This window comes from Sorex fumeus, unplaced genomic scaffold (assembly GCF_029834395.1).
Source record: "Sorex fumeus unplaced genomic scaffold, SorFum_2.1 ptg000054l, whole genome shotgun sequence".
Taxonomy (NCBI): Eukaryota; Metazoa; Chordata; class Mammalia; order Eulipotyphla; family Soricidae; genus Sorex; species Sorex fumeus.
This window is the reverse complement of record NW_026606111.1, coordinates 14,494,376-14,522,093: the sequence shown is the minus strand read 5'-3', so window position 1 is coordinate 14,522,093 and position 27,718 is coordinate 14,494,376. Positions and strand designations below refer to the sequence as shown.

The 27,718-nt window shown below is 35.9% G+C and overlaps 1 protein-coding gene across 1 annotated transcript in view; it reads right to left on the bottom strand.

Annotated features, from left to right (window-relative positions):
- The window catches only part of FHL5 (four and a half LIM domains 5), a 62,304-nt gene that overhangs the window by 12,829 nt on the left and 21,757 nt on the right, over positions 1 to 27,718 (bottom strand). The window contains exons 2-4 of the mRNA XM_056125332.1: positions 5,316 to 5,485; positions 4,224 to 4,398; positions 3,139 to 3,308 (exon numbers count right to left, since the gene is read on the bottom strand). Coding sequence (XP_055981307.1) covers positions 3,139 to 3,308; positions 4,224 to 4,398; positions 5,316 to 5,474 — 504 coding nt within the window. The 5' untranslated portion in view covers positions 5,475 to 5,485. The remainder of the gene's footprint in view (positions 1 to 3,138; positions 3,309 to 4,223; positions 4,399 to 5,315; positions 5,486 to 27,718) is intronic.

The window sequence follows — 27,718 nt, the reverse complement described above, 5'->3', positions numbered from 1 at the left end:
GAGCTACACCTAAAAACCATCTACATCTTATTGATCTAACTACATGTTTAACTAAATTTGTGTTTCTGATAGAGTAATGGAAATCTATGTAGCATAAGATGATTTTTGGCAACTGTAATTTTTATGTTTTTTGTTAATTGTTATTTTTAGCCTTCAAAGGAATAGAATTTAATTAGAAATTAAGTGAGCGATAGCACAGCGGGTAGGGCATTCGCCTTACACGCGGCCAACATGGCCGACCCGAGTTCGATTCCTCCGCCCCTCTCGGAGAGCCCGGCAAGCTACCGAGAGTATTCGATATGCCAGACACAGTAACAACAAAGTCTCCAATGGAGACGTTACTGGGCCCGCTCGAGCAAATCGACGATCAACGGGAGGGCCTTTACCTTTACCTTTACCTTACTTTGTATATTAAAAATAGTAGAAAATTACTTGTGAATGTGCATGTGTTTTATGTGCAATGTTTTAGAAAGTGGCTGTAGGCTTCTAACTGTCCAGATGCAAAGCTTAAGAAATCTGCCAAAATAACCATAGATTAGATACAGCCAAAGAGAAGGACCACATAGAGGGCGGGAACCACAGATCCCGGAAAAAAAAAACAGGTTTCAAAAAGAGCCGAGATCACCGGGAAGTCCCAGATGGGGTAGGTACCGCATCCCGCCTTCCCCAGATGGAACCCCGGTGACCAGAAGCCTCTACAAGCACAGCTCGAGTATGCGGGAACTAGGACTTTTTCTCAAAACTGCGCAGCCGCATAAGCGGCCGCGCGACATCTCTCTATATACAAAGTGATCAATGGGAAGTAAACCACCCAACCTTTCTCCCTGGAAATCAGAGTTAAGTTTGGAGCATGGCCACAGCCCCAGAAACACAAGGACTTAATGCAGAACCCAGCAGCTTGGAGCAGAAAAGTGAAAGGACTATGCGTTAATCCAGGTCATCATGTCTGCCCGGAGGGGAAAGGGTGTTGCTCCCTTCCGCCCTCCTCCCTCTGGAAAGAAAGATGGCGGCCACATGGGAGCCTTGTGGACAGCAGGTATGAGCCGGGGGTGTGGGGGCGACTAAAACCTCATGGGAAGGGGGTTGTTCCGGTCCATCCTTCACGCCCTACCGAGGTCACCAGTTGCCCCCCACGAGCGGCTCTCCAGCACGGCCACAGCCCCAGAAGCACAAGGACTTAATGCAGAAACCAGAAGCTTGGAGCAGAAAAGTGAAAGGACTATGCGTTCATCCAGACCATCATGTCTGCCCGGAGGGGAAAGGGTGTTGCTCCCTTCCACCCTCCTCCCTCTGGAAAGAAAGATGGCGGCCACATGGGAGCCTTGTGGACAGCAGGTATGAGCCGGGGGTGTGGGGGCGACTAAAACCTCATGGGAAGGGGGGTGTTTCGGTCCGCCCTTCACGCCCTACTGAGGCCACCAGTTGCCCCCCCCCACGAGTGGCTCTCCAGCACGGCCACGACTCCAGAACACAGAAACCAATTTCTTAACTATCTGACTTTCAGTAGAAATACTTCCAGGGTCAATAGGTAAAATAGCAGAAATCCAAAACCAACATTTAATTCTTGAACCCAGCTGTAGAAAGCAAATCACTTCACAATGCTTTTTCAGCATGTCTGATTGGGGGGGGGGGGCGGTAAACTCTAAATAATAGTGGTGAATCTTTTATTGAAACAGTGAATCTAATCAAAGCAGATAGAGTGTTAACTAGAATTCATCTGCCTCACAGGGACTGGGAGGGTTGGGGGGTGGGGTTTTATTGGGGTTCTTCATGGTAAAAAATAAGTATTGGTAAAGGGAAATGTGTTTGATATTTGCATGACTGAGACCTAAACCTGAAAGCTTTGTAACCTTTCCCACAGTGATTCAATAAAAAAAAAAAGTAGATTAAAAATACTTAGAAACTACTCTACTAATTCAATATATTTTTATAATTTTGCTTTCTAATCCAAATTTATAGTATCATGTTAGCACAGATATGATGTCTCATGTGTTTAGGATTTGTTTGAAAATGTTAACAAATACTAACATTTGTATGGGAGATACGCATAAGCTTCATCAAGGTCAGAAACAGATGAACAAACTTTTTTTCCACATAAATCTTAGAGGATGAAACAGTATTGAACATAGTTTATTTTTTAACTGACTTTTTTTCAGAGCTGGAGAGATAGTATAACCAGTAATAGCACTTACATTGGAAGCCTCTGGCCCATATTTCATCCTCAGCATCCCATATGGTCACCCAAGGACCACTAGGAGTGATCTCTGCATGCAGACCTGGGGGGACCAGTAGGAGTGATCCCTGCATGCAGATCCGGGAGTAAGCATTGAGTATCTCCAGGTATAACCCCCAAATTTCTTTCCTGTTGGGTCAAATCTGGAGGTATTCAGGGTTTATAAGTTGGCTCTGTACTCAGAGGACTATATACAGTGACAGTATTATACCACTGTTGGACACGTGCAAGGCACACACCCTAACTTCTATACTCTCTTTACAACCAGGTGGAATAAAAGTTTTGAGTGGGTATCCAACTCAAGAGTCCTTACATGATACTCTGGAACTTAAAAGAAAGCTTTTAGTCTTCTTTTGCTTTTTACTCTCTGCTCAATTTCCCCAATGATCTAACAATTCCAATGAACATACCTCTCTGCTTTTGTAAATATCAGGGTCTTACCAGAATATATTTGTGTTACTGACACAAAACATGAAGAATTAAACATCCTGCTTAAATTGGTTTTCTTGGTTGGTCTGTGAGATAAATTCATCATTTCTCTGAATCTAAATGAATCAAGAATTATTTCTTAAGAAATATTTTGCATTCAAAGAGAGACGTGTTTCCTCCCCCAGAATACATGAGATCATGTGTAGCAGCAGCAAACGGTTCTAGAATATTAAATCATTTGAACCTCTGGGATATTAAATTTATGCTCTTAGTAAAATTTTATAGATTTTTTTGAAAAGGGACAAATATTCTAACTGCAAGAGGTAGTGCTTTTGGACAGGTTGGCATTCAAAAATAATACAAATGTATAATGGGAGATAGGACATGATATTATCAACACATTCCAAATGTACAGTGCAGCTAAAAAAGCATTGGTCTGGAAGGTTTCACAAAGTTCATCCACTTCAGATAATTACCTTCTTACAGAAACTGCAGTAGTGAGCAAACTCCTTCTCAAAACATGGTACACAGTAATTGCCAGTCTCTTTGGAAATCAAAGGTTTAGTTCCAATTGGTTGTCGGCAATGCTCACATACAAAACAGGTTTCATGCCAGTAATTTCCTTTAAATTCCATTTTTCGTGAACCTGTATCCCAAAAGTAAAAACTATTAGTACAAATTAAGCTTAACTTTATTTTCTTTTAATCAAAGACACGTCAAAATAGTTGAATATATGTGCTTGTACATATTACGCTACAGTAATAAACTAATTGTTCTTCTAAACATAGTGTTTTGTTTCTACAACATTTATCTGAAAAAATCATAAGTAGAGTTCACTATAATTATGATGAATCTCATTAAAAACTTGTGCGATTTATAATTTGGAGATTTAAAATTACTGAGATAACTCTGGAAGGCTGACCTTGATTTAGATATAATTGGACTAGATGAGCTATTATGATATTAGCAATGTCTGTGGTACCAACTTCTGAGATTGATGTCATATAATAATGTCTCAAAAAAACAAAAAAAGGTAAGTAAAAGAGAGGGAATTGTGTTCTTTTATTGCTGTCCACTGAGATGTAACGATGATCAAACTATAGAAAATTATTGCTCAGCTAAAGTTGGAACAGTTTTTATGCATCTTTGTATTCTCTGAAAGGGGATTAAAACAACCTTCAAACCAACTTTTGTCAAAGTACAAAAAGATGGTTGGCTCCATTATTCACTGATGGACTGTTTTCTGATGCCATTAGTATCTCCATGTGGTTAATCCATTTACAGATATAGATTTTATTTTTGTTCCATGACTCAGATTCTGGTTTAAAGTGTTCTCAGAAATAAGATTTATGAAAATAGGCAGCACACTAAAATATAGCTATTTAAGAAAGAATGGATAATCTTTGTTTTCATAAAATACTCTAAATGGAATCAAGAGATAGTAAAAAAGATGTCTTTTCTTAAAACCTGGTTTTGTTAGCTGTTACATCTTTCCCCTGCGCTGGCTTAATTCAAAGCATTGCAGCTTTACTTAGATACTGGATATCCCTTATAATCTTACCAGGCATGATGGTCTTCTTGCAGTGGAAGCACTTGGAGGAGCACTCATTAGAATAACACTCTGAGCACAGCAGGCGCTCATCCTTGGCAGCAAAAGGCTTTTCCACCAAAGAGTGATTGCATTTGGCACAATTGAAGCATCTTTCATGCCAGTGTCGGCCTTTATAGCAAAGATCCTTTGAGACAGTACATAAAAGTTAATTAAATGTGTTTGCAACAAAACTGGTCATTTTTTAAGACAAAACTAAACACTACTGGGACTCCAGTGCCAGTCAGTTGTGGCGGGAGCTATAGGGAAAGTTGTTATTGATACTATTACCCATAGAGAGGAGACTCTCTGGGGGAATTAAGAGCTAGAACCTGGCACTTTCTTGGTGAGTCACTAAAGACAGCTAGAAAATAAATGACCCTCCTCCGATTTTTTTCAATTTCTTATTTTTCTTTTATTAATTACAATAAAGGTTTTCATAGAAACAATTTTTATTTTTACTTTGCAATATCCTGATACAGTATGAGAATGAATTAAACAAAATTCCATACCACCTAACTAAAGACACATAGACAGACACAAACACACATGCGTGTACACACAAACACACACACATGCATGATAATGTGTACTGAGGGATTATCTGTATGTGAGAGGCATAGGGCATAATGAGATTGGCAGACATGAGGCTAAGCTAATTTGAAGTTAGAAATAGTTCTGAATTATTACATCACCATTATTTAGTTATATTCTTGTTATCTCAGAGATAAGTAATTTTATTTATTTATTTCAGGTTTGGGGGTTATACCTGGTGATACTCTAACTCAATGTTTTGGCTACATAATTTAACAGATGACTTCTTATGTCTTTAGTATTGTAAACTATCTTCTAACATGAATATGAGGATTAAAGTAAAGTGTATATTATGTTTTTTCCCAATTGTTCTAAGCATACTGTTGCTTAGAGCATTATTGTTAATCCTGAAGATCCTTATATTCAATAGCAGAACAAGAGAGAATAATCAATATTAAAGGAAAATAAATGTTCCAAACACATATATGCTGTTCATAAACAACAATTCTTTTAATATAGGTGTTAATTTACCTTAGAGTTTGATTCAATTGACTCTTTGCATTCTTCACAGTAGTTAGAAAAGATACGATCAAAGCAGGAAACACAGTATGGATTGTTATCCTTTAGTATATACTTCTTCCCTAGAAGTGATGCTGTGCAGTACTGACAATAAAATTGAGGAGTTGTCATTTTGTTTAATCCTGTGAACAGGAGAATTATTCATGAATATGAAAGCAAAAATTTAAAGATGAGTTTTAAAGCCAACTCTATATCAAGGTCTTCAGTAAAATTTTTATTTGCCTTAATCAAAACTCAACCATTTTACAAAAATGTCCTATAGTCATGGTGACAGAGTGATTTAGGAAAGGCTACTTTCCCACTTTGGCAGTTTCTGTGTGTTTAACAAAATGCATCAAGCCAGCAGCCAGATTGCGAAAAACATCTTGTATTCATCATTCGCTAATGTGGAATTCAATGTGAATGTGAATATGGCATTTCACCTCGAGGATATAAATATGAACCGTTGATAGGGCTTTCACTACTGTCATCACTTAGTCCCTGCTGAAGAGTTCTGGAGGCCATGTTCTACGGAAATAACAGCAATCTTTTTTTACTTTAAAAAATAGAAATTAGTAACCTAGCATATTGCCTTTTCAAGCCACTCTTACTTCTTAACTTTCTAGGGAGTATCTAACAAAGTTTCTGCATATTAGTCCTAAGATCTTCTTATGCTATATTCTCTTCCTTTGGGATATGTTCCTTATTTTTTTACATCAGCCACTCCTCTGTGCTCTAGACTCCAAATCTCTGGCTTCGGCCTATCTTCCATTTGTCTTGAGGGCCACTGCAGTGCCCTGGGACAAACTGGCCAAGACGAATTTCTTAGAAAGTAGGATTCAATCCAAGTGATTGGTCCTTGCGATTACTGCTGAGCAATTGCCCACACAGGGAATGGTAAATAAAACCATCAACAGTAGAAAACAGCCATAGGTTTCTTCAGAGTTTGGGCTAATCAGAAAGACAAATAACATTTGCACTTTTCAGGATGAAAAAATTGATGCAAAATAATAAGGCAGGGCTAGGATAAAAATTCTAATCATTTTATAAATTTGAGAAGACCACAAACGAACAAAACATGGATTAAAAAGGATTTTGATTTTGGCAAAGAATTTGGGTTTATCATTGTTTCCAAAAACAAGGCCATTGGTTTTCTTAGAAAATGAAAATGAGACATATCAATTTTGGATTTATTGACTAAATGGGGAGCTATCTACATATTATAATTACCTACCCAGGAAATTTTTAAAAGTTTAGCAAAATAAAATGTAATTATTGTGATACTCTACATCATTTAATGTTACTTTTAATGTCACTTCTATTACATTTGAATTATACTTTCACACAGTTTGTCTACTTTTAATGATGAGGATTTCTACTATAGTGTCTTACTAAATACAAATTATACAAACTCTGTATATAGCAGCTTAACTAAAAGAAGACCTAATATTTAGAAATTCTGGGTGTTTTCCCAAGAAAAATGAAAAAAAATCAGACAAGAAAGTTCCCAGTGGACATTCCAAAATTATCTGCAAGGAACATCGAATTCTCTATTTGATTATTTCCACAGAAATGTCTTTTCCTGGGGAATACAAATACACAAATACACACAAAGTGCTACTGAGCATTTGTAAACAGTAGAAAGTTAGATCTTGTTCTTCAAATGGTATTAAAATTTAAATTTTATTCACATTTAAAGTTGTCATGTATTTATTTGAAGAGTGAATCATTTTATGCCTTTAAATGTATCACTTACTATGCAAAATGCCATTTTTATTATTGATGTTTAGTTTTAGAAGTATATAATACCATAAATCTCAGACTCACATGATTAGGATTCCTAGCCTACTTCCATTTTGTGAGATTTTTAGTATATTATAAAATGTAGAAAGAACAAAAGGGGTCACAAAATTGCTAATATTTTAAACATTTAAGTAACTTTAACTTAATTTTATAATGCCTCTATTTAATATAATGGTTATATTAAATAACTAAACATATGAGCTAAATATCTAAATATTTTATTTTATTGTATTTTTTTATTTATTTTTTTTACTTTTTGGGTCACACCTGGTGATGCACAGGGGTTACTCCTGGCTCTGCACTCAGGAATCACTCCTGGCAGTGCTCAGGGGACCATATGGGATGCTGCGAATCAAACCCTGGTCGGCTGCATGCAAGGCAAACGCCCTGTACGCTGTGCTATCACTCTAGCCCCTCTCTAAATATTTTATGTACACATATTGATATCTATATACAGTTAATAGATATACATATATAATACTTATCCACATGTAAGTACAAGAATTGAAGACCCTTTTCTTTTCCATCTTAACCAAGTAATAAGACTTATTTCACAGAAATTTTTTAAAATAAAATGGATCAGGTTTTCTTCATATAAGCATTGTTTTATGAGTTACTCCTGGTTCTCAGGGTTCATTTCTGTTTATGCCTGGGGGACAATGTGATTCTTGGTATCAAACGGATCAGTCATTTACAAGGCAAATGATTTAACCCATGCACTCTCTCTGGTGCTTTTCTTCTTATTTTTAAAGGACAATGTTACTATTCCAACTATTGTTTTAAAGCAACATAAGGAAATTGTATAGGTTAGAACAGTAAATTAAATATAAAACCTTATAATTTTGCATTTTATAGAAGTATAGAGAATAGACATTTGATCTGTTTCAATATGTATCAAATGCATACTTTGTGATATTTGAACTCCCTGCTCTCAAGATGTATAGATTCTCTTGAATAAACCCTTATTTTGTTAATAATTATTATAATTTGAGTTAAGAGAACAACCTAAATTTTTGCTCATTATAGTCTTGGTTGAGGAAAATACACTGAGAAATTCAACCCTCCTTTCCATAGAATCTATTATTTAAATATGTAGGCATAATAGGCATTCAAGTAGAATTTCTTAAAGGTTTTATAGCCATATAAATGATGTACATTCCACTAGATCATAAAAAGTTCTTGGGGGACTAATAGTAAAGAGAGTGAGAAGTTACAACATAGAAAATTCTTTTAAGGAACATGCTTAAGTTAAACTTAAATTTATTAGGAAAAAGAAAATAGTTTTGATTTAGCAGAGAGTGGAGGGAAAGACAAAGAGAACAACACTATTTTATTAGAATTTAGGAGAAGTTGAGTTTTGAAAAGATTTTTGCTTGGATACATTTGCAATAAAAGATCTTGAAATTATGTATGCATGTGTCATGAATATTGCAGATCTTGGTTCAAGATCACCAAAATTAAGTGAATATTACAGTAAAATACATGAATTTTTCTTTCTTAGTACATGTGACCCAGTAACTGGCATGCTCGAGAAAATCGATGAACAACCAGAAGACAGTGACAGTGACAGTGACAGTACATGTGGAATCTATATTACACTATATTAATTATACAAAAATATGTTGAAAAAAGCATATATATATCTAATTTTTATAAATTCTTTATGCCAAGGAAGTGATAAAGTGCATGCCCTGTGCCCCTAGCAACACATATATATATACAAATACTAAAAATAATTGTATTGGAACTAGGGAGGTTATAGCTTAGGAGTATAGAACATGACTTGCATATTGAGTTATTGGGTTCAGTTCCTAGTGCTGCACAAAAATAAGAAAGAAAGGAGAAGAAAAAAGAAAAGAAAAAGAAAAAATATTGCTAAAAATGCCAATTGTCTGAACCTTCAGTCACAATGGTTTTGTTAGTGGAAGGTTTTGACCTATGTTAATGGCTTTATTTGTGGAAACTTCTGACCTATGTTAATGGTTGCTGATTCAGATGGTTCTTGCTGAAGATAAGGGTTGCTCTGGCAATTTGTTGAAATAAAAATAATGACATTTTCCATGTTGATAAACCCTATCACGAAAGATTTCTCTGTAGCATGCATATTATTTGATAGCATTTTACCCCCCGCTCAGTACAACTTTTGTTTTGTTTTTGTTTCTGGATTCTATGAGGTTGTACTCCTGACTCTCTACTAAGGAGTGGTGCTCAGAGAAACATCTGTCCTGCTGGAGAATAAACCAAGGTCAGCTGCATGCAAAGCAAGGGTCTAACCATCTCTCCAGTTCCCCTACCCTGAGTTGAAATTCTCTGAAAGTTGTAGTCAGTTCCCTTAAATGCTTCCACTGCTTTTCAAGGTAAGTTTGTGCAGTTATCTCAGACTTTGGTTATCATTTTCATAACGTTCACATCATCATCTCTACTAGGTCTGAATTTCATCTCAAGAAATTGGGTTTTTTTTTTGTTCACATGTCGAAAACAACTCCTCATTTGTTAAAGTTTTATCATTGAATTATAATTTATCCATATCATCTGCCCTCACATCTTATTTTAGTTCTTTTGCTTTTAATGCTATATCTGTACTTTCTTCCTCCAGTGAAGTCTTAAAACCTCTAAGTCATCCAAACATTTGGAATAAGCTTCTTCCAAGCTTCTGTTAATGTTAATATTTTGACCTACTCTCATGAATTATGAATGTTCTAAATGACACCTAAAATTGTGAATTCTCTTTAGAATTTTTGTTATCAGAAGAATAATTACTCTCTGGAAGCTATGGATTTATGAAATATTTTCTAAATTATGAGACAAATGTTAAAATAACTCCTTGACATGAGTTGAAACATTGATCTTGTATAAGTAGACATAGAAAGAACAAATCAGGTGCATTGAGAACAAGCAGTAATATTAATTTTTAATTTTTTTCTAAATAGTAGTTTTCAGCTGTAGGCTTAAAATATTCAGTAAACTATGCTGTAACCCTGGATTTGTTGTTGCATTTACAGAGCAGAGACAGAGTACTTTCTCTGAATTCATTTTGGGCTTAAGAGAATGTTATATATGACTAATTTGATTTTCTATCCTAGCCAGTCAATTTTTTAGCATATCAAAAATAAAGGTGTTTTGCTTTTTTAACAGTTGTGTCTTTGATGTAGGCAGGCAGATAAATAGGATAGGGGCCCCCATAACAGTAGAGTTCCTAGGGAGTACTAAAACTACCTAGCCCTAAGACCATCAGGATACACCTTGCAGAAACAGAAGTAGGCCTGATAAAACCTTCAACTGGCCCCAACAGACCCAGAGAAGTCTGGACCCTCCTCTGGGAGAAGCTCCAGCAGGAACAAAGTTTAGGAAAGGAAATTCAAAGAAGACCATAGATCACCTCCAACTCTACCCCCTTGGCACCTACCCTAGCAACAGACTTTTACCTAGGTAGAAACCCTGGTGGGAGCAGGTTGGAGATACTCTATAAGGGCCACCTTGCTGCCCCAGTCCATATGCTGCTTGTGCCCAAGTGGCCTAAAGTATGTGGCACCTGAACACAGGTCTCCCCATCTCTCCTTTTGACATGTGTATGCGGCTCTCTCTGCCTTTGGAGAAGCCCACATTCTCCCTTGAGTGTGTTACTCTCTTCTTTAGCTCTCCTTTGTTCCCTTTCCTAAACTCTCCAAATAAAATCTGTTTTTACTTCACTGAACATCCACTCCGAAATTCCTTTCTGTGAGAAAAGACAAGGATCCCTAAACCTTGTCTAGGACTGACTTTCCATTACAGCAAAGAGCGATTCCTCACCCCATCTTAAGTCTGCAGGTTCTGGAGAGATCGTGTGGTTGGGAATCAAGTCTGTATGAGAAGACCAAGCAGACCTTGTGGACTGGCAGGACTCGAGGTCCATACTGTGTAGGGACTCATCTCAGACATCATCAGTTCTAGCCTCCCCAGCTGGTCCCAGGGTGGCAGAAGTAGACCCAGAGAAAGTGATCATCTCTCTCCTCACATAAGCCACCCATGGGGGTCCACCAATTTTATCGTCACTGGTATAACATGTTTTATTTCAATCAAAAATCTTCTCACTTTTATTCATAACTTAGTTAACATGTATAGTTTTAAAATCATTTTTAAAGAAGAAAAAATAGATCTACATAGCAAAAATTTACGAGTAAAAATAGGATTTAAGACTCTGGAGCTAACCTAGTTTATAATCATAAGTCACAAGAAATCAAAATGTCAACAATAGACCTATTGTGAGCACTTCATTTTTCTTATACAAACTTAGAAATGCTAGTTAAAATCAATAATTTAGCATTCCTGTCTAGTTTCTTTCAAAGAAAGTATAATGTATAAAATTTCAAATATTGGAAAAGTATTTCTTAGTCATACTGCAATTAAATAACAGTATAATGACAAAATTTGGATTACTACATATTGGGTTTTAGAGTTACAGTGATGTATATTTAAAAAGTTATGATGGTAAACAGCTCATAACTACAATTTCACAAGTGACTTACACTTTTTTTTTCTCAATTCTCTCTTTTGGATTTTAGATTTTTATCTAAAAGGATGTGAGTTCATTGGTAATAGTTTTCAGAGCTGAAAAATATGTTTCCTAAGAGTTACTTTCAAATTTAGGGATAAATTTTTTCAAGTTATATTCTACAGTGAGTTGTTAATTAGAAGAGTAATGCTTGAATGGAATTAATATATTAGGAAGGGGTTTAATTGAGAACATATTAAATAGAAGAGGGGCAAAGACATGTTGCCATGCCTGTTGTCCTTAGTATGCTTTTATTTGCAAGACATTGCACACCCTAATTCATGTATTCTGTAAACACGTGCTTATACTTGCAAAATAATCTGCTAGAAAAACAGATTAGATGAAAATCTCATCCTCAAGCTAGTGTGAAGAGTAAGGACATTTTCTTTTGAAATTAAATGAAAATAGTTGGGAGATAAATAATACAGTGGGCAGAACACTTGCCTTACAGGCAGTTGACCTGGGCTACAGGCAATAACCTGACAACCCATAACTTCCCTGAGTTCCACCAGCATTATCCTTAGCACAGAGATAGGAGTAAGCCCTGAGAACCAATAGGTATGGCCCAAACCCTGTCCTCCAAAAAACTCTTTTTTGAAAATGAATCAAATGTTAGGAAACAATAAGGAAAAATAAAAACTTACAAGTTCTTATTTTAGAGTAGTGGTTTTAGACAAAAGATGTGCAGCAGAATTTAGACCATTTCCAACATTCTGGGCTAGCAAGAAGTTATAGTGGGTAGGCTGCTTGCCCTTTTTGGTCCCTAGCACCACATTTGGTCCACAAAACCAGGCACCACTGACTGTAGCCTCAAACCCGGGGGGGGGGGGGCAAAAAACCAAGAAGTGAACTTTCAACCTAAATTAATTGAGTCAAAATTTCTGATGTTAAATGAGAAATTTTTAATGTCCTATGTAGTTACAATGTCTAATGTGAACAGCTTACAGAAAAAGAAAGAACAATTCTTTTCAGCTAATAAAAAATTTTCAGGGACAACTCAGAGAAGGTAGCAACTGAAAGGGTCATGTGTAGTTCTGAGACGGGCCGTAGATTGTATGGAGTTTGCTCTTTCAATAGTGGTCTTGTCCTTATTGAGTCAGTGAAGGCAGACAACCAAATTTATTTTTTGTGCTCTCGAACTAGTGTTTGGCACTGCTAGTGCTTGGCACTAGACTTTGACTGAGCTCTCTAACTGGTATTTGGCATTGCTAACCCTAAACATGTGTGCAATTTTCAGGCAATAGTAAAGTAAAAGACAAGTTTGTGCTACTGTTGATGCTTGTGGGTTGTGTCATTAAAATATTAGTGGTTCCAACCTTTCTACATTCTGGAACTCAAAATTTCTAGAGTTCTGTGATTTTTGCCTGAGAGAGACATTTGTAGTAGTGGGACTGGATGCAGTAGTAGCAGGTTTTAGATGTCTGCATTCTACAGAATGAATGTTGAGGTATGAGAAGAGTAATCTCTACCATCTTTGGGGTATTTTGATTTGAAATATACTCAGGGTTACTCTTTCTCTGAGCTCAGGGAGGGCTCATCCCATATGTAATGCCAGGAATCAAACCTGGGCCAGCTGCATTTAAGGGGAGGGACTTACCCACTCTACAATCTCTTTGGTCTCATTAGATTAATTTTAAAAGTTCTAGCAATCATATTTTATATTCCTATATGTCACCTGAGTGATGGTAATGTCTTAACAATGTCATGTAGATGATCTCTCTGACCTCCCAGTGACCTTTAGAAGAATTCTATTATTACTACTCCCTTTACTGATGTCCACATGATGAAGAAATCATAGCTCACAAAGACTCAGGTCACTTGACCAATAAAAAATGCTAAATATAAATATCATTACTTGTGAAAATCTCTCCTTTCCTAGAGGTGTGGTGAAGGGTATTTGAGGTGGAGCAAATGGAATTTGGAAAGTCATTCCTATGTAGATATGTGACACAGGCATGTAAAATAGAAAATTATTTAAAGTAGCTTTTAGAGTACAAAATTGCAATATTAGATAACGCATTTGGAACATTAGACTCAACATGATTATTTGTGGATTAAATTTCAGACTAGAGTTGAATATACTATTTTCATGTAATTTTAATAAAGGTGAAAGACCTGTACACTGGAGACTAGGACATTGATAAAAAAACATTGAAGAAATACAAGTGAAAAGATATTAAATCCTTATAGACTGGAAGAATTACACTTTTATGATATATATAATACATACAAAACAATTTACAGATTCAGTGCAATACCTCAAAATTTTTATTTTAGCATTTATTTGTAAATAGAACAAACTTAAAACTTGTATGGGACAACAAAATCTCAGAACAGACAAAGCAACCTTAAGAAAGAAAAACAGAGCTTGAAGTCTCAGAATCTTTGATTTCAAAATATCCAACAAAATTATAATATAATAATTAAAACAGTATGGTATGATTTAGCTATTTGGTGCCATGATAGTACATAGATCAAGATAACAATAGATAACACATTAACACAAAAATAAAATAAATAAACCTATTTATCATCTATGTATAGTGAGACCCAAAAATATACAACTCAAAAAGGACACACTTTTCAACAAATGGTTTTAAGAAAACTGGATAACAAAATGTATAAGACCAATTCTGAATAATTTTCTTATACCATGCACAAAAATAACTCAAAATGGGAGATTTGAGCATAATCTAAAACTATAAAACTTGTAGAGGAAAACATAAGTGGTGGTGTCCTTGATAATTTTTTAATTGGATTGGATAATTTTTTGGATTTGAGACCAAAAGTAAAAATAACCAGGAAGGTCTAAATTAAACTCAAAAGATTTTACATATAAAAAGAACCCATAAAAATAAAAAGATGTACTATAATCTGTCAGTGTCACTGTTCTCCCATTGTTCATCAATTTTCTGGAGTGGGCCCAGTAACGTCTCCATTGTTAAGACTTGTTGTTACTGTGTTTGACATATCAAATACTTCACGGGGAGCTTGCCAGGCTTTGCCGTGCAGGTGATATACTCTCGGTAGCTTGCAGGGCTCACCAAGAGGGGCAGAGGAATCGACAACACCACCAATCTATAAAGGGTTAATATCTAAACAACATAAAGAACGTATGCAACTCAAAAGCAAATATTAAACCAAACCAGATACCAATTACTTATAGAAAAAAATGGGCAATAGATGTAAAATCAAAACCATAGTGGGATATTTTTACCTATCAACCTATTTAGCTATTCTTAAAAATGTAGGAAATAACAAGGTTTTGCCAGTATGTGAGAAGACAAAGTTTTGTGTACAGTGGTGGGAAAGTAAACTGGTTTAACAAGATGGAAAACAATATGGAGTTTCTATACAAAAAATTGCAAATAAAACTATTACTTGTTGGGGCTGGAGAGATAGCACAGCGGGTAGGGCATTTGCCTTGCACGTGGCCAACCGGGTTTGATTCCCAGCATCCCATACAGTTCCCTGCCAGGAGTAGAAACTGAGTGCAAAGCCAGGAGTAACCCCTGTGTATCGCCAGGTGTGACCCAAAAAGCAAAAAAAAAACCCCCAAAAAACCCAAAAAAACAACTATTACTTGTTTCAGCAATTCTATATCTATTTATGTGAGAAATAAAAAGACCAGCTCAGAGAACTATGCCCTCTATCTTCATTGCAGTATATTCATTAGAGAAGATACTGAAATACCCGTGTTTATCAATAGATGAATGAACAAATGAAATGTGATGTATAATGGTATATAATTCAGCCATAAAAAATAATTCAACCTTGTTGTTTGTGACAGCTTGTGACAGGCTGTAGCTTTCTACATGCTAATTAAATAAGTCAAGTAAAGAACGACAAATGATAAATACCATATGCTTCTCACTTACCTGTAGAATCCTCAGAAAAATAAAAAATAAACAAAACAAATAATAAAAAAATCCCTACTGAGATCCTGAAAAATAAAAAAAGGAGAAGAATAAAATAAAACAGATCGTTGTTCATTAGAAATAACTGAAGACTGAGAAGGTAGAACGAAAGAAGGAGCTATTTGGTGCCATGATAGTACAATGCCTGTCTGTCTGTCCTCCCGTTGTTCACCGATTTGCTTGAGCGGGCCCAGTAATGTCTCCATTGGAGACTTTGTTGTTACTGTGTTTGGCATATCGAATATGTCACGGGTAGCTTGCCAGATAGTACAATGTACAGACTGGAAACAATAATTAATGTTGAATTGTCTGAAATTTCTGAGAGTAAATTCTAAGATTTATCATGACAAGAATAAAAGCTATGACTATGTTCATTGATGGATGTATGGAATATAGACATATTGTGATCATTTCACTATATATGTAAATATACAAAATCATTATATTGTGCATCTAGAACTAGTATAATATTATATGTCAGTCACACCTAAAAATAGAAAAAGAAAAATGCAGCACTCTTTCTTTTTGGCCAAATTAGTCCCTAATTGCTAGAGGCAGACCTGTAATTATATGATAAACTTGAATTTTTCACTCTGAAAGTTACTGATACTATGTATTTAAGAAATCTATCCTATAAATATCCTTGTAGCACTCTAATTATAATCAAGCATTTTCAGGAATATAGTCGCCATGTAAATAGTGTTAAAATTTTTATATGAAATACCAAAACATAAAGTACTAAGAAATTTCTCTTTCTTTTTCTCTGTCTCTTTGTCTCTCTCTGTCTCACTCTATTTCTCACTCTCTCTCATACAAACAGAGACTTGATAATTTAATACATAAAGGTCATTTTTGTTTAGTAGGGAAACATTCCAATAAGTAACACTTCAATAATTGTTTGTTACATGTGGAAAAAAATTTTACATTGTAGTCAAAACAATTTATTAAAAAATATGAACAGCAAAACTTAAAATATGGGAATATGATCTCAGGTTAGGGAAAGTTTATTAAAAGATACATATAAAGGTAAATGTAAAGGTAAACAATTGAAAAATAATCATTGAAAGATATTAATAGTTAAAACTTAAAGCATAGGATCATGATTAATAAATAATATTTGCCCTATATATAACTGACAAAAAATTAGAACGTGAAATATATAGAAATACTCATAAAGCTATAAGAATGAAAAGTAATCTGATAGAAAAAGGACAAAAATAGAAGAAAACTAATATACTTAGTGTAATTTGAATATACTGCTCAGCAAACCATATGAAACACATTTATATTTAGAAGGTTTGAAAGAAATGAAGCTAGCAGTACTAAAGGTCTGAAAGAAATGAAGCTAGCAGGACTAAATGTCAGTGATGATAAGGAGCAGCAATGACTCACAAACTGAAAACAGGAATGAGTGATGGAGGGATAAAAACACTCTGATAAATAACTTTTCATTATATTGTAATGTTGAACATGTGTCTTTCATATGATTCAGCAATTTAATCCGGTGTATTACTGGGAAAGTCTTGCAGGAATCAGGAGCAAGAGCTTTTATAACAGCATAATTTATAGTACCCAGGACAGGAAACTTTGCATACCTATCAAAGGGGAAACTGGCAAGTAAAAGATGTATTTGATATAATATAGTGCCATAAAGTAACAATCACATGAATTATAAGTACCCTCTTCACTATAGAATTAATTTCACAGCTTTAAATAAAAAAAGTTGCAAGAGTAAATATATCAGAATGTCACATTTAGATATACTCCAAATAGACAACATTCATGATATAGAACTCTAATGTTTTATTAACAAGTTAATTATGTTATTCAACATAATATATTCATATCTATTTAAGTTATGAAGATGCTACTAAGAAAGTAGCTTAATATCAGAGTCCATGTTTTTTTATTTTATTTATTTATTTATTTATTTTTTTATTAGTGAAGCACCATGAGGTACAGTTGTAGATTTACAATTTTTTGTGCTTGGGTTTTGATTATACAATGATCAAATACCCATCCCTCCACCAGTGCCCATTTTCCACCACCATGGATAATATCCCCCCCCGACCCCCCCTCCCACCCTGCCTCTGTGGCAGGGCATTCCCCTTTGTTCTCTATCTCCTTTTGAGTGTTGTGGTCTGCAAAAGAGGCATTGAGTGGCAATCATGTTCAGTCCATAGTCTACTTTCAACATGCATTTCCCCTCCTGGGAGGATCCTCCAAACACCCTTTATTTGGTGCTCCCTTCTCTATCTGAAAGGCTCTTTCCCCTAGAATACCCGGCTGGCCTCTAAGCTATGGAGTAATCCTCCTGGTGTTGATCTCAGCTATTCTTAGGTATTGATCTCATATTTTGTTGCTTTATATTCCCCAGATGAATGCAATCTTTCTATGTCTATCCCTCTCTTTCTGCAGAGTCCATGTTTTGTGTATATGAGAACTTACTTGTATTTATCCCAGGAAGCATACATACACATGGAAATAAAAACATGATGGTTGACAAACATGAAATTCAGAAGGGTGCAATTCAAGATAACCTACATTAGGGGGTTAGGTAGGTAACTAAACAGTTTTAAGGAGGATTTGCAGTACTTAGTAATTTAAAAAAATTTTATTTCTAAAGCCAAAATTAGAAATGCTTTTCTATACATTAAATATCTTACTTTTGGTGGGGCTGGAGCGATAGCACAGCGGTAGGGCATTTGCCTTGCATGTGGCCGGACTGACTGAACTGGGTTCAATTCCTCCGCCCCTCTCAGAGAGCCCGGTAAGCTACCATGAGTATCTCTCCGGCATGGCAAAGCCTGGCAAGCTCCCCTTGACATACATATTCGATATGCCAAACACAGTAACACGAGTCTCACAATGGAGACGTCACTGGGCCCATTCGAGCAAACTGATGAACAACGGGAGGACAGTGCTACTGTGCTACAGTGCTACTTTCGGTGGGGGGTTACACCCAGTAATGCTCAGGGGACACTTCTGGCTTTGCACTCAGGAGTTATTTCTGGAGGTGCTGGGGGAACACATGGGATGCCAGAGATTGAACCTGGGTCTGCCCTGCGCAATGCAAAAGCTCTACCCACTATTTTATCACTCCGGCCCCTATTTATTAAAGACTTAAAATAATTCTTTTAAGTCTGAATAATAAGCTGAAGTGGTACATCCTACCACGGTGTTTATCACCAGAGAAACATTCTGGATGTGTATCAAAAGACATTTTTATATGCATATGGTGTCTAGAAATCGTCCAAATATGAGATCTGGAATCATTTTCAGCAGAATCGAGGGTTGATGGCTGAGAGAAGACTGTTTTAGATGCAGGCAACAGGAAAGAAGACCATAATTTTCTGTCTCGATATTTAGTAATCATGGGAGCATGCACTGTAAGGCAAATAACTCTAATAAACAGTCTTCATGCACAAGCATTGTGCCAATCAAACAAATCTGGATGTCTGATTACTTCCCTACATTGATCACACATTTCAAAAGTAAGAGGAATTTCCCTTCTTATAGTTGAACGGGAATGTACCAGAATATAATTTGGCCCAGTTTTCTAGACTAATACTGTATTGCTGTGTTTGGAGACTTTTATTGATGAGCAAGTTGAGTAACCATATGGTCTTTGTTCTAATCATTAATTTTAAGTTAATGCCTTCATTTGACTGCAGCTTTTATTTGTTTATTTTTGGTGGGGGGCAAGCACACCCGGTAGTGCTCAGGGCTTAGTCTTGCCTTATGCTCAAGGACCACTTCTGGCAATTCTGGGTAACTATATATGGTGCGGAGGGATGGATCTTGAGCTACCCGCTTAAAAGGCAGGCAGACACCTTACATGCTATCCTAGCCCCTGATTGCAGCTTTTAGTTTACCGTCAAGGAAGGGAATACCACATGACATCATTACATTGATTACATGTTTTAGCACAAAAACTAGTAGTATTTAAAATTATTAAGTAGCATTTAAAATTACTTATCTCTAATATATGATCTGTGGACTGGAGCGATAGCGATAGCACAGCAGGTAGGGCATTTGCCTTGCAAGTGGCTGACCTGGGTTCGATTTCTCCATCCCTCTCGGAGAGCCCAGCAAGCAACCGAGAGTATCCCGCCCACTCTGCAGAGCCTGGCAAGCTTCCCGTGGCATATTCGATATGCCAAAAAGAGTAACAAGTCTCACAATGGAGACGTTATTGGTGCCCGCTCGAGCAGATCGATTAGCAACGGGAGGACAGTGCTACAGTGCTAATATATGATCTGTAAGTTTTGCAAAATAAAAAAAGGAGGCATATAACACCATAGTCACTACTTTTGCACTTTTGTAAAGTGCACTGTTCTTTAAAGTTTCTGGGATTTTTGGCTTAATTTTCATCTGGTTATTCAAAGTAGATCCACTCAGCTTTTATAAATGCATCTGCGCTCATCTGGGAGTGCTGCAGGACTATTTAAATTGCCCATTTGGGTCTCTTATTGATTCTTTAGAATTGTTTCTGCTTTTCTTTAGGGAAGAACTTGGACAAATTTAAGTTTAAATGGTGCACGGAATATTAAAATACTCTTGGGAAATGTTAGTTTGAAACTTAACTGATTGATATACCAGAATTGGATGAAGAGAGAAACTGGATGAAGAATTTTAATTTTAACTATACTTAATGACCTCACCCTGTGGTCATATTCCCATTAAGGATTTTAATCCAAGTTAAAATCCTTAATGGGAATATGACTGCCAGGCAGACAAGGAGCTGATGGTCAGCCAAAAACATTTGGAAGCCTCACTGAACAAATATTGCTCTATAAAGAGTTAACGAAGCCATGCATAGTGCATAGTTATACAATCCTCTTATTCTGCTAAGGCAACTGTTTCAATCATTTTCCTCTGCTCCTTTCCTGCCTGAACTCCACACAGGCATTTGCCCGGGTACACATTCCACTGACTGCATTTTAATCTTGGTTCAATCCCTGCTTTTCCCAACCTATATTACTGATGGACAATAGTGCTTTATTGAACAAAATAAATATTAAATATATCTTATTCTTTTAACAGATCTAATTGGGTTCTGTAATGATTAACCCACTTTCTTGAGGGTAGATGGGAGAGAGAATCTGCTCCAAAACACATTCTACAATGCTTGAAGAAAATTTTTCCCAGACTCATACGATCATCTCCCTTCCCTGGAGGGTGAGGGGGAACTCTTAACTGCTTTTCTTTGTAATGGTCTAAATTTCACAAATTATCATAAAGACCATTTAGTAAGCAGCTTAATGTTTTCTCCCCAAGCCTTTGTAAATCCTGCACTCTCTAATGCACAGAAACACTACCTTTGATTTTTCCACTGTACTTCCAATATGCTATATCTTATGTCTCTGGGGTTTCACATTTGACTTTTTTCCTTATCTCCAAGACCCTGCTTCTTGTCACCTATGTATTGTGTTGTGACTTCTCTGCAATTTTCTCAAATTTCCCATGACATAGTTATTGCTCTCTCATAAATATGCATGTCTATTTTTTCTTTTGTCACATTTTATTAATGTTTTGTTCTATATATGTCTCTCAATTGTTACCTACTCAAAAATATATATGCTGTTTCTGCTGTAACTGAGATACAAGTAGAGTAGGATCCCAGAAAATTATTTATAATTTATAAACAGATGAGGAGAAAAATTCCTTCTAAAATTCCTGTCTTCTAAAGATAGGGAGTCCAGGATAATTCATACAAAAATGCACAGTTAAGAACAAGTCCTCAAATATTAAATAATTAAGAACACCTGTACTATATGTTTACTTGAATAGTAAATTAATTCATATTTGTTCTAACTGCAGCAAATATAAAGAAATAGATAATGAAGGTGAGAGAACAAAAGTGTTCCTTCAGTACCTGCTCATGACAAAAAGAGCTCTTTCACTTTTGATGCTGAAGAAGACAGCTAGAAACTTCTAGAATACCAGCTGAGGAATATTGTCAAAAGTAGGTGGCTAATCTGTTGACATTATTAAAGGGTTTTTCTCTAAAGTAGGGGCACTAACGAGCTCCATTAATGGATTTCAAACTGATCATGTTCTTCAATACTTTAAATACCTGCAGCCTTTCTAAAATGTTGAGACAAACCATATCCTTATGAATATTGCATATCTTCATCTTCTAACATTTATTATGCACAATAGTGTACTTAACTAAATGTTTGAATGAACTTTTGAAATTTTAAATTTTGGAGAGTTAAATGAGATCTATGAAAAAAGTCAATCTTACAAAGTTGTCCTAAACTACATCAAATGTAATCTAATCTATAGAGAAACAGTTTTAATTCACGTTTTTTATAAATAACAAGGATTTAGAATATCAAAAAAGAAGGTGTAGTTTTCAATTTTTTTCTTCTTTCTTTTCTGAGTGGTTCTGAGGGTGTTCAACTGAACTATGTATACTTTACCTTATTATTACTTATAACCCAAGACAAAACATATTGAGATATGTTGGGGTAGAAATCAGCAACTGTACCTTCTTGCACACTTTACTTCAATACTGTCATTTAACTTCTTCACTGTATGGACAACTTCTGGACCTTACTTTCTTTCATTATGAGATAATGTTATCAGCTACTTATGAGTTCTACTCAAGCATAAGTGAGATATATGAATAAAAAGTCAAGCTTAAGTTCACAGCATGCACATTTGATGTGATGAAAAGTCTACAGTTATAACCATGGTTCCCATTTGGAAGAGGGAAGTTATTTTCTTCTCCCATCAAAACTACTTTTAAAAACTCAACAAACAATTTTAAAAATAACTTAAGTCATAACTTTAAGCCATCAATCAAAAATAACCTAAAACAAGCATCATAGAAATGTGATGGAATATTTGATATCAGTCTCTAGAGACATATTTGCAAGCCCGGTTTGTTGGAAGCTGAATGTCTTGTGTGGAAAGGTCAAATACAATTCTCCTGAGAGCTGATGAACTACTCTCCCATGAAAAATAAAACAGCTGACTAGAGCTTTTCCATTTGGCTAATTTGTTCCATGAAACTAACAAGATTTAAAAAGTGCTTTGTATGATTTTCATGTGGGGATTACATTCAGAATTGTGCAATTATGGAAATTATTACTGAAATAGAGGTTATATCTAGTTCATGGAAGTGTGTATTAACTATATTTATCAAGCATTATATTTTTTAAAAAATTAAAAAGTAAAACTCTAGAAAGTTTGTTAAAAATGTCCTGATTATTTTTCCTCACTGCAGCATAAGAAAAATTTGAAGGCAAAGAGAGTACAACACTTTTCAATAAAAAGGGATTATCTCCATTTCTGCCTATATAGATACTAATTTCCTGCTTCTAAGTACATCATATCAATCTTTTCCCACAATTTTGATCCTGAAAACAAAATTATGTCCCCAGGTTTAATTTCAGTTTTCCTTTATATTCCCTGCAAGGTTAAAAGTTTTCCTGTAAAATGCAGGCTAAAAACAAATTGGTTCCTAGGTGGCCTCAAGATTTTCTTAAAGTCTTAACTGATTCAGTTCCAAGCTTTGAGATATACAGATTGAAGTAAAATATGTTTGATTAATTTAGCATAAGGTAGTGACAGGGTATTTCTTTTGGTATGTAAATTCCATTTCCTAGAAAGACAGGTGACAAGGACTCTAAGTCTAATTATGTATCAACATGTTTCTCTCTGATTCTTAGAATATTCCTTAAGCATTCCATGGAGTTCATCACAGGTAGTAACTATGTCAGATATTTTTGTTGTTTTTCTTTTTGGCTATTTGGAGATCATTTTCATCATGCTGATTAACTACTTTCAGTTTCTGAGCACCAGAAGTTTTCTCAATAATGGGAAAGGAATTTCACTAATCTGTCTATTTAACACTGTTCCTGCCTGCTTTCTCTTGTGTCTAATGACAAATCCAAGTTTATTTAGCAAGAGGAATGATGTGTCACTGTTCAAAAGATGTCCATTGAAGAATTTAATCTATAACCTGAGTCACACCTGAAACACCTACTAATCAACTAAGTATTTATGACAAGGTATTTAAATCTAGTAGGTCACATGAAAAATATGCTTTAGTCTAGAGGAATAGAGAAAGCTATTTTTCATTTTTATTTCTAATTTTTCAGTTTCATACTGTGTGTTTTAAAGAGATTGTTATCATCGTAAAACCAGAGGGTTATATTATTTTTCTGGACGTTTTAAAATATATTCTAGTTTTAGCACAGCGGGTAGGGCGTTCGCCTTACAAGCGGCCAACATGGCCGACCCGAGTTCGATTCCTCCGCCCCTCTCGGAGAGCCCGGCAAGCTACCGAGAGTATTCGATATGCCAGACACAGTAACAACAAAGTCTCCAATGGAGACGTTACTGGGCCCGCTCGAGCAAATCGACGATCAACGGGAGGGCCTTTACCTTTACCTTTATCTTTCTTCCAAAATGAGTGATATAAAAACTCAATTCTTTTTCAGTTCACCATGTAAAGGTGGAAAACATTTCAATTAAACATTGTCTTGAGGGTAGATAAGGTGGAAATTAAACATGGATCCAAGAATTTAGAGGAGCTAAAACAAGTATTCAATTATCATAGAAATGTCAAATCAGTATAATCATATAAACTCATGGAAAATTAAAAATACTTGCTCCTCATGGGATTATAAGCAATATTATTATTTTAAAGAAATATGTTCTTAAAATTTTAATTACATTAAATAAATGTGTAACCTTACTTTTCAGTATATAGCATCATGATCCAGTAATTATATTTCATACACACTGATCACTAAGATAAGTGTAATTATTTTATTTGCCCTCCCACATGTTACTTAGGAAGCCAAAGGACCACACGGAGAATTCTTAGTCAACTGGGCAAGAGTCTCAATGCAATGGGTTGAGAACGTGATGCTTCTTAGGCCCTGCAAGGCCATGGGTTAGTCAGTGTAGCCCATCAGAGCTGGAGCTTTCAGGATTGTACCCAGGATTTTTTGGAACAATATGGTATTAGAAATGAAACCCGCCGATTGGGGGGCGGTGACTTCCGGGGCGGCTTGAGACCCGCCCTCCCACCGGTCTGGCGCTTGACGGGTGGGGCTTCGGCCAGGCCATCGACGGTTTTTCTGACGGACCCCGTCTTGGAAAAGAATCTTAGGGACCCGGGGCCTCAGGGGTGCGGTTCCGAAGAAAAGGGAGCAGGCAGGCCAGACACTCCTAACGTTAAGAGCATGTCTGGAGGGAGTTGTGAAAAGAAAGGTGAATAGCAGCGATTTCCTGTGACGAAAGAATTGTTCATCTTCGTGAGGAGATTCCCTAAGGAAAGTGAACCGTGCGACAAACTTGAGAAAGTTTCCTTTCCGGGTATCTAGTCCTCTCAGCCAGTTTCCTCTGGATTCCCCTTCGTTTCGCAGGCCTCGGGGCCTCTGCTGCCCAGCCGCGCGGAACCCGGCTCTGCCGAGGCGCTTGGGTATCTGCTTGGCGGAAAGGCTCGGCTAGCTTTTCTCCAGGAGCTTCCCCACACATTACACACCCCCCAAAAAATCTCCGGCCCCTTTGAAAAATGTTTGTTTTTAAGGTGCGAAATCGACATGGCATTTGGCTTTGTAACCATTTTTTCCCCCAAGTATCGCAATGTTTATTGATAGATACAAGTATATAAAATCAGGGAATGAACATGATTTGATAAATTAAGTAGACTTAATTTCAATACTACAGTGCTTCACTAATAAAAAAAAAAAAAAGAAATGAAACCCAGGCATGCAACTAACCACTATCTCCTGATTCTAATAGAAAGTATAGAAAACATCCATCCCCACATATAGTTATAAATTTTTTCTTTCTTGGGATAAAGACTTTAGTGCTTTATTCACTTAATAATTTACAAATATGCAACACATCATTTTAAAACTATGGGCAATATGGCATATGTTATATACCCATCAGTTATTTATTTATTTATTTATTTATTTATTTATTTTGGGGTTTGGGGTTACAGAGAACTGTGTTCAAAGATTACTCTTGGTTCTGTGTTCAGGGATCACTCAAGGCAGTGCTCAGGAATTGAAATGGTCAACCACATGCAAGGCAAATGCCTTAACCCCTGTACAACATTTTTGTCTCCCATATTATTTATTTTATAACTGGAAGTTAGATTCTTGCCCTTTTTAATCTACTTTGCCTACTCTGTTTCCCAGTAATATGTTCTTTGTAACTATGAGCTTGGTTTTATTTTTACTTTATATTTTTATTCCACACATAAGTGAGAACTATGATATTTTTCCCCAACTTGTTGATTTGTTTCTATGATGCCCTTGACATTCATCTGTAATGCCACAGGACAGTAAGCTTTCATTATTTTATTGAGGAATAATACTATTATATATGTGTACAGGTAGATACACACACACATACACACACACAGAGTTTGGCCTCTGTATCTACAGTTTCTGCATCCTCATTTTCAATCAACCATGATCACTGCAATTAGGCCTAGTATAGTTGTGTCTGTACTGAACAGAGGCAGACTTTTTACTCATTATTATTGCATACATGATGTAGTAAAATAATAATTTGCATAAGTTACTTTGCAGTATGTGTTAAATATAATAAAGTTAATTTACAGTACAGAGGGCAATATTCCTTGCATGACATTGTAAAGATGGTACTTTTGAACAAATGTTTCATCAGACAAGGAACTTGAGTACCCATAATTGTGGGACTTATTATTTGCATACTGAAACAAATCCCAGTAGATATAAGAAATCATTGTAACATAACATCTTTTTCCACAAAAGTTCTTAAATAGAAGAAATGAACCAGTTATATTTTGACAATACATGGATAGCACTAAAAATATTTCAACAAAGTGCATTAGAAAGAAGGTGATATAAAACAATAGATATTTTTTAACTAATAGCCTATATAGCAGATTTAAAAAACCCATGCCTTACTAAATGTCAAGTTTACTTAGACAGTTTGTTAGAACTTTCAGCTATTCCAATAAGAATCGAAAATAAACTTTCATAATCAGTTATATTAAGTGATAGCATGCCATTTCTCTGGCTTTTCAGACCTGGGGTGAACCTCTTCAGACTCCCACCCTCAAAGAGAATTTTGCGAAACCCAGTTTTCTGACATTGCATATTAGACATATGGAATATGTGCCTCCTGTCATATACATGAAATTTACACTCAGTCACAGACTATTGTTTCTGTTATCATTTTTGGTGGGCCACATATGATAGTAATATAAAACCCCTTGATCAACAGCATCTCACCAGTCCTTTGGGCAACATCTAAATATGTATATGGCCTTTATAGACCACAATGCACTGAAGATAGAAACAAATCATACAAAGACATCAAGAACCAAATCAAACACCTGGAAATTAAACAACTCAATGTTGAACAATGAGTGGGTCAGGAAGGAAGTCAGAGACAAAATTAAAAGATACCTAGAAACAAATGAGAATGAAGACACGAGCTACCAGAACCTATGGGACACAGCTAAAGCTGTGCTAAGAGGAAACTTTATAGTGTTGCAAGCATTCCTAAGGAAAGAAGAAAGGGCCTACATAGATAACCTAACCACATAGCTCAAGATCTTAGAAAAAGACCAACAAATGGAACCCAAAATTGGCCTAACGAAAGAAATAATAAAACTTAGAGCAGAAATTAATGCCATGGAACCCCCCCCCCCCCCAAAATCTGAAAGGTAAATGAAACCAAGAGCTGGTTCGTTGAGAAAATAAATGAGATTGATAAACTATGAGAAAGACTCACAAAGAGAGAGAGAACCCTAATAAACCAAATGGGGACATCACAACAGAAACCAATGAAATTCAAAAGATTGTCAGAGACTACTTTGAGAGTCTGTATGCCATGAAACAAGAGAACCTAGAAAAAAATGGATATGTTCCTGGGTTCTTATAATCTCCCAAGATTGAACCAAGAAGACTTGGAATACCTGAATAGACCCATTCATAACAAGGAAAATTGATTCGGTAATCAAAAGTCTTCCCAAAAACAAAAGCCCAGGCCCAGACGGATTCACTAGTGAATTCTTCGAAACATTTAATGAAGACTTTTTTCCAGTTCTCCTCAAGCTTTTCCAGGAAATTGAAAAAACAGGAACTCTCCCAAACAGC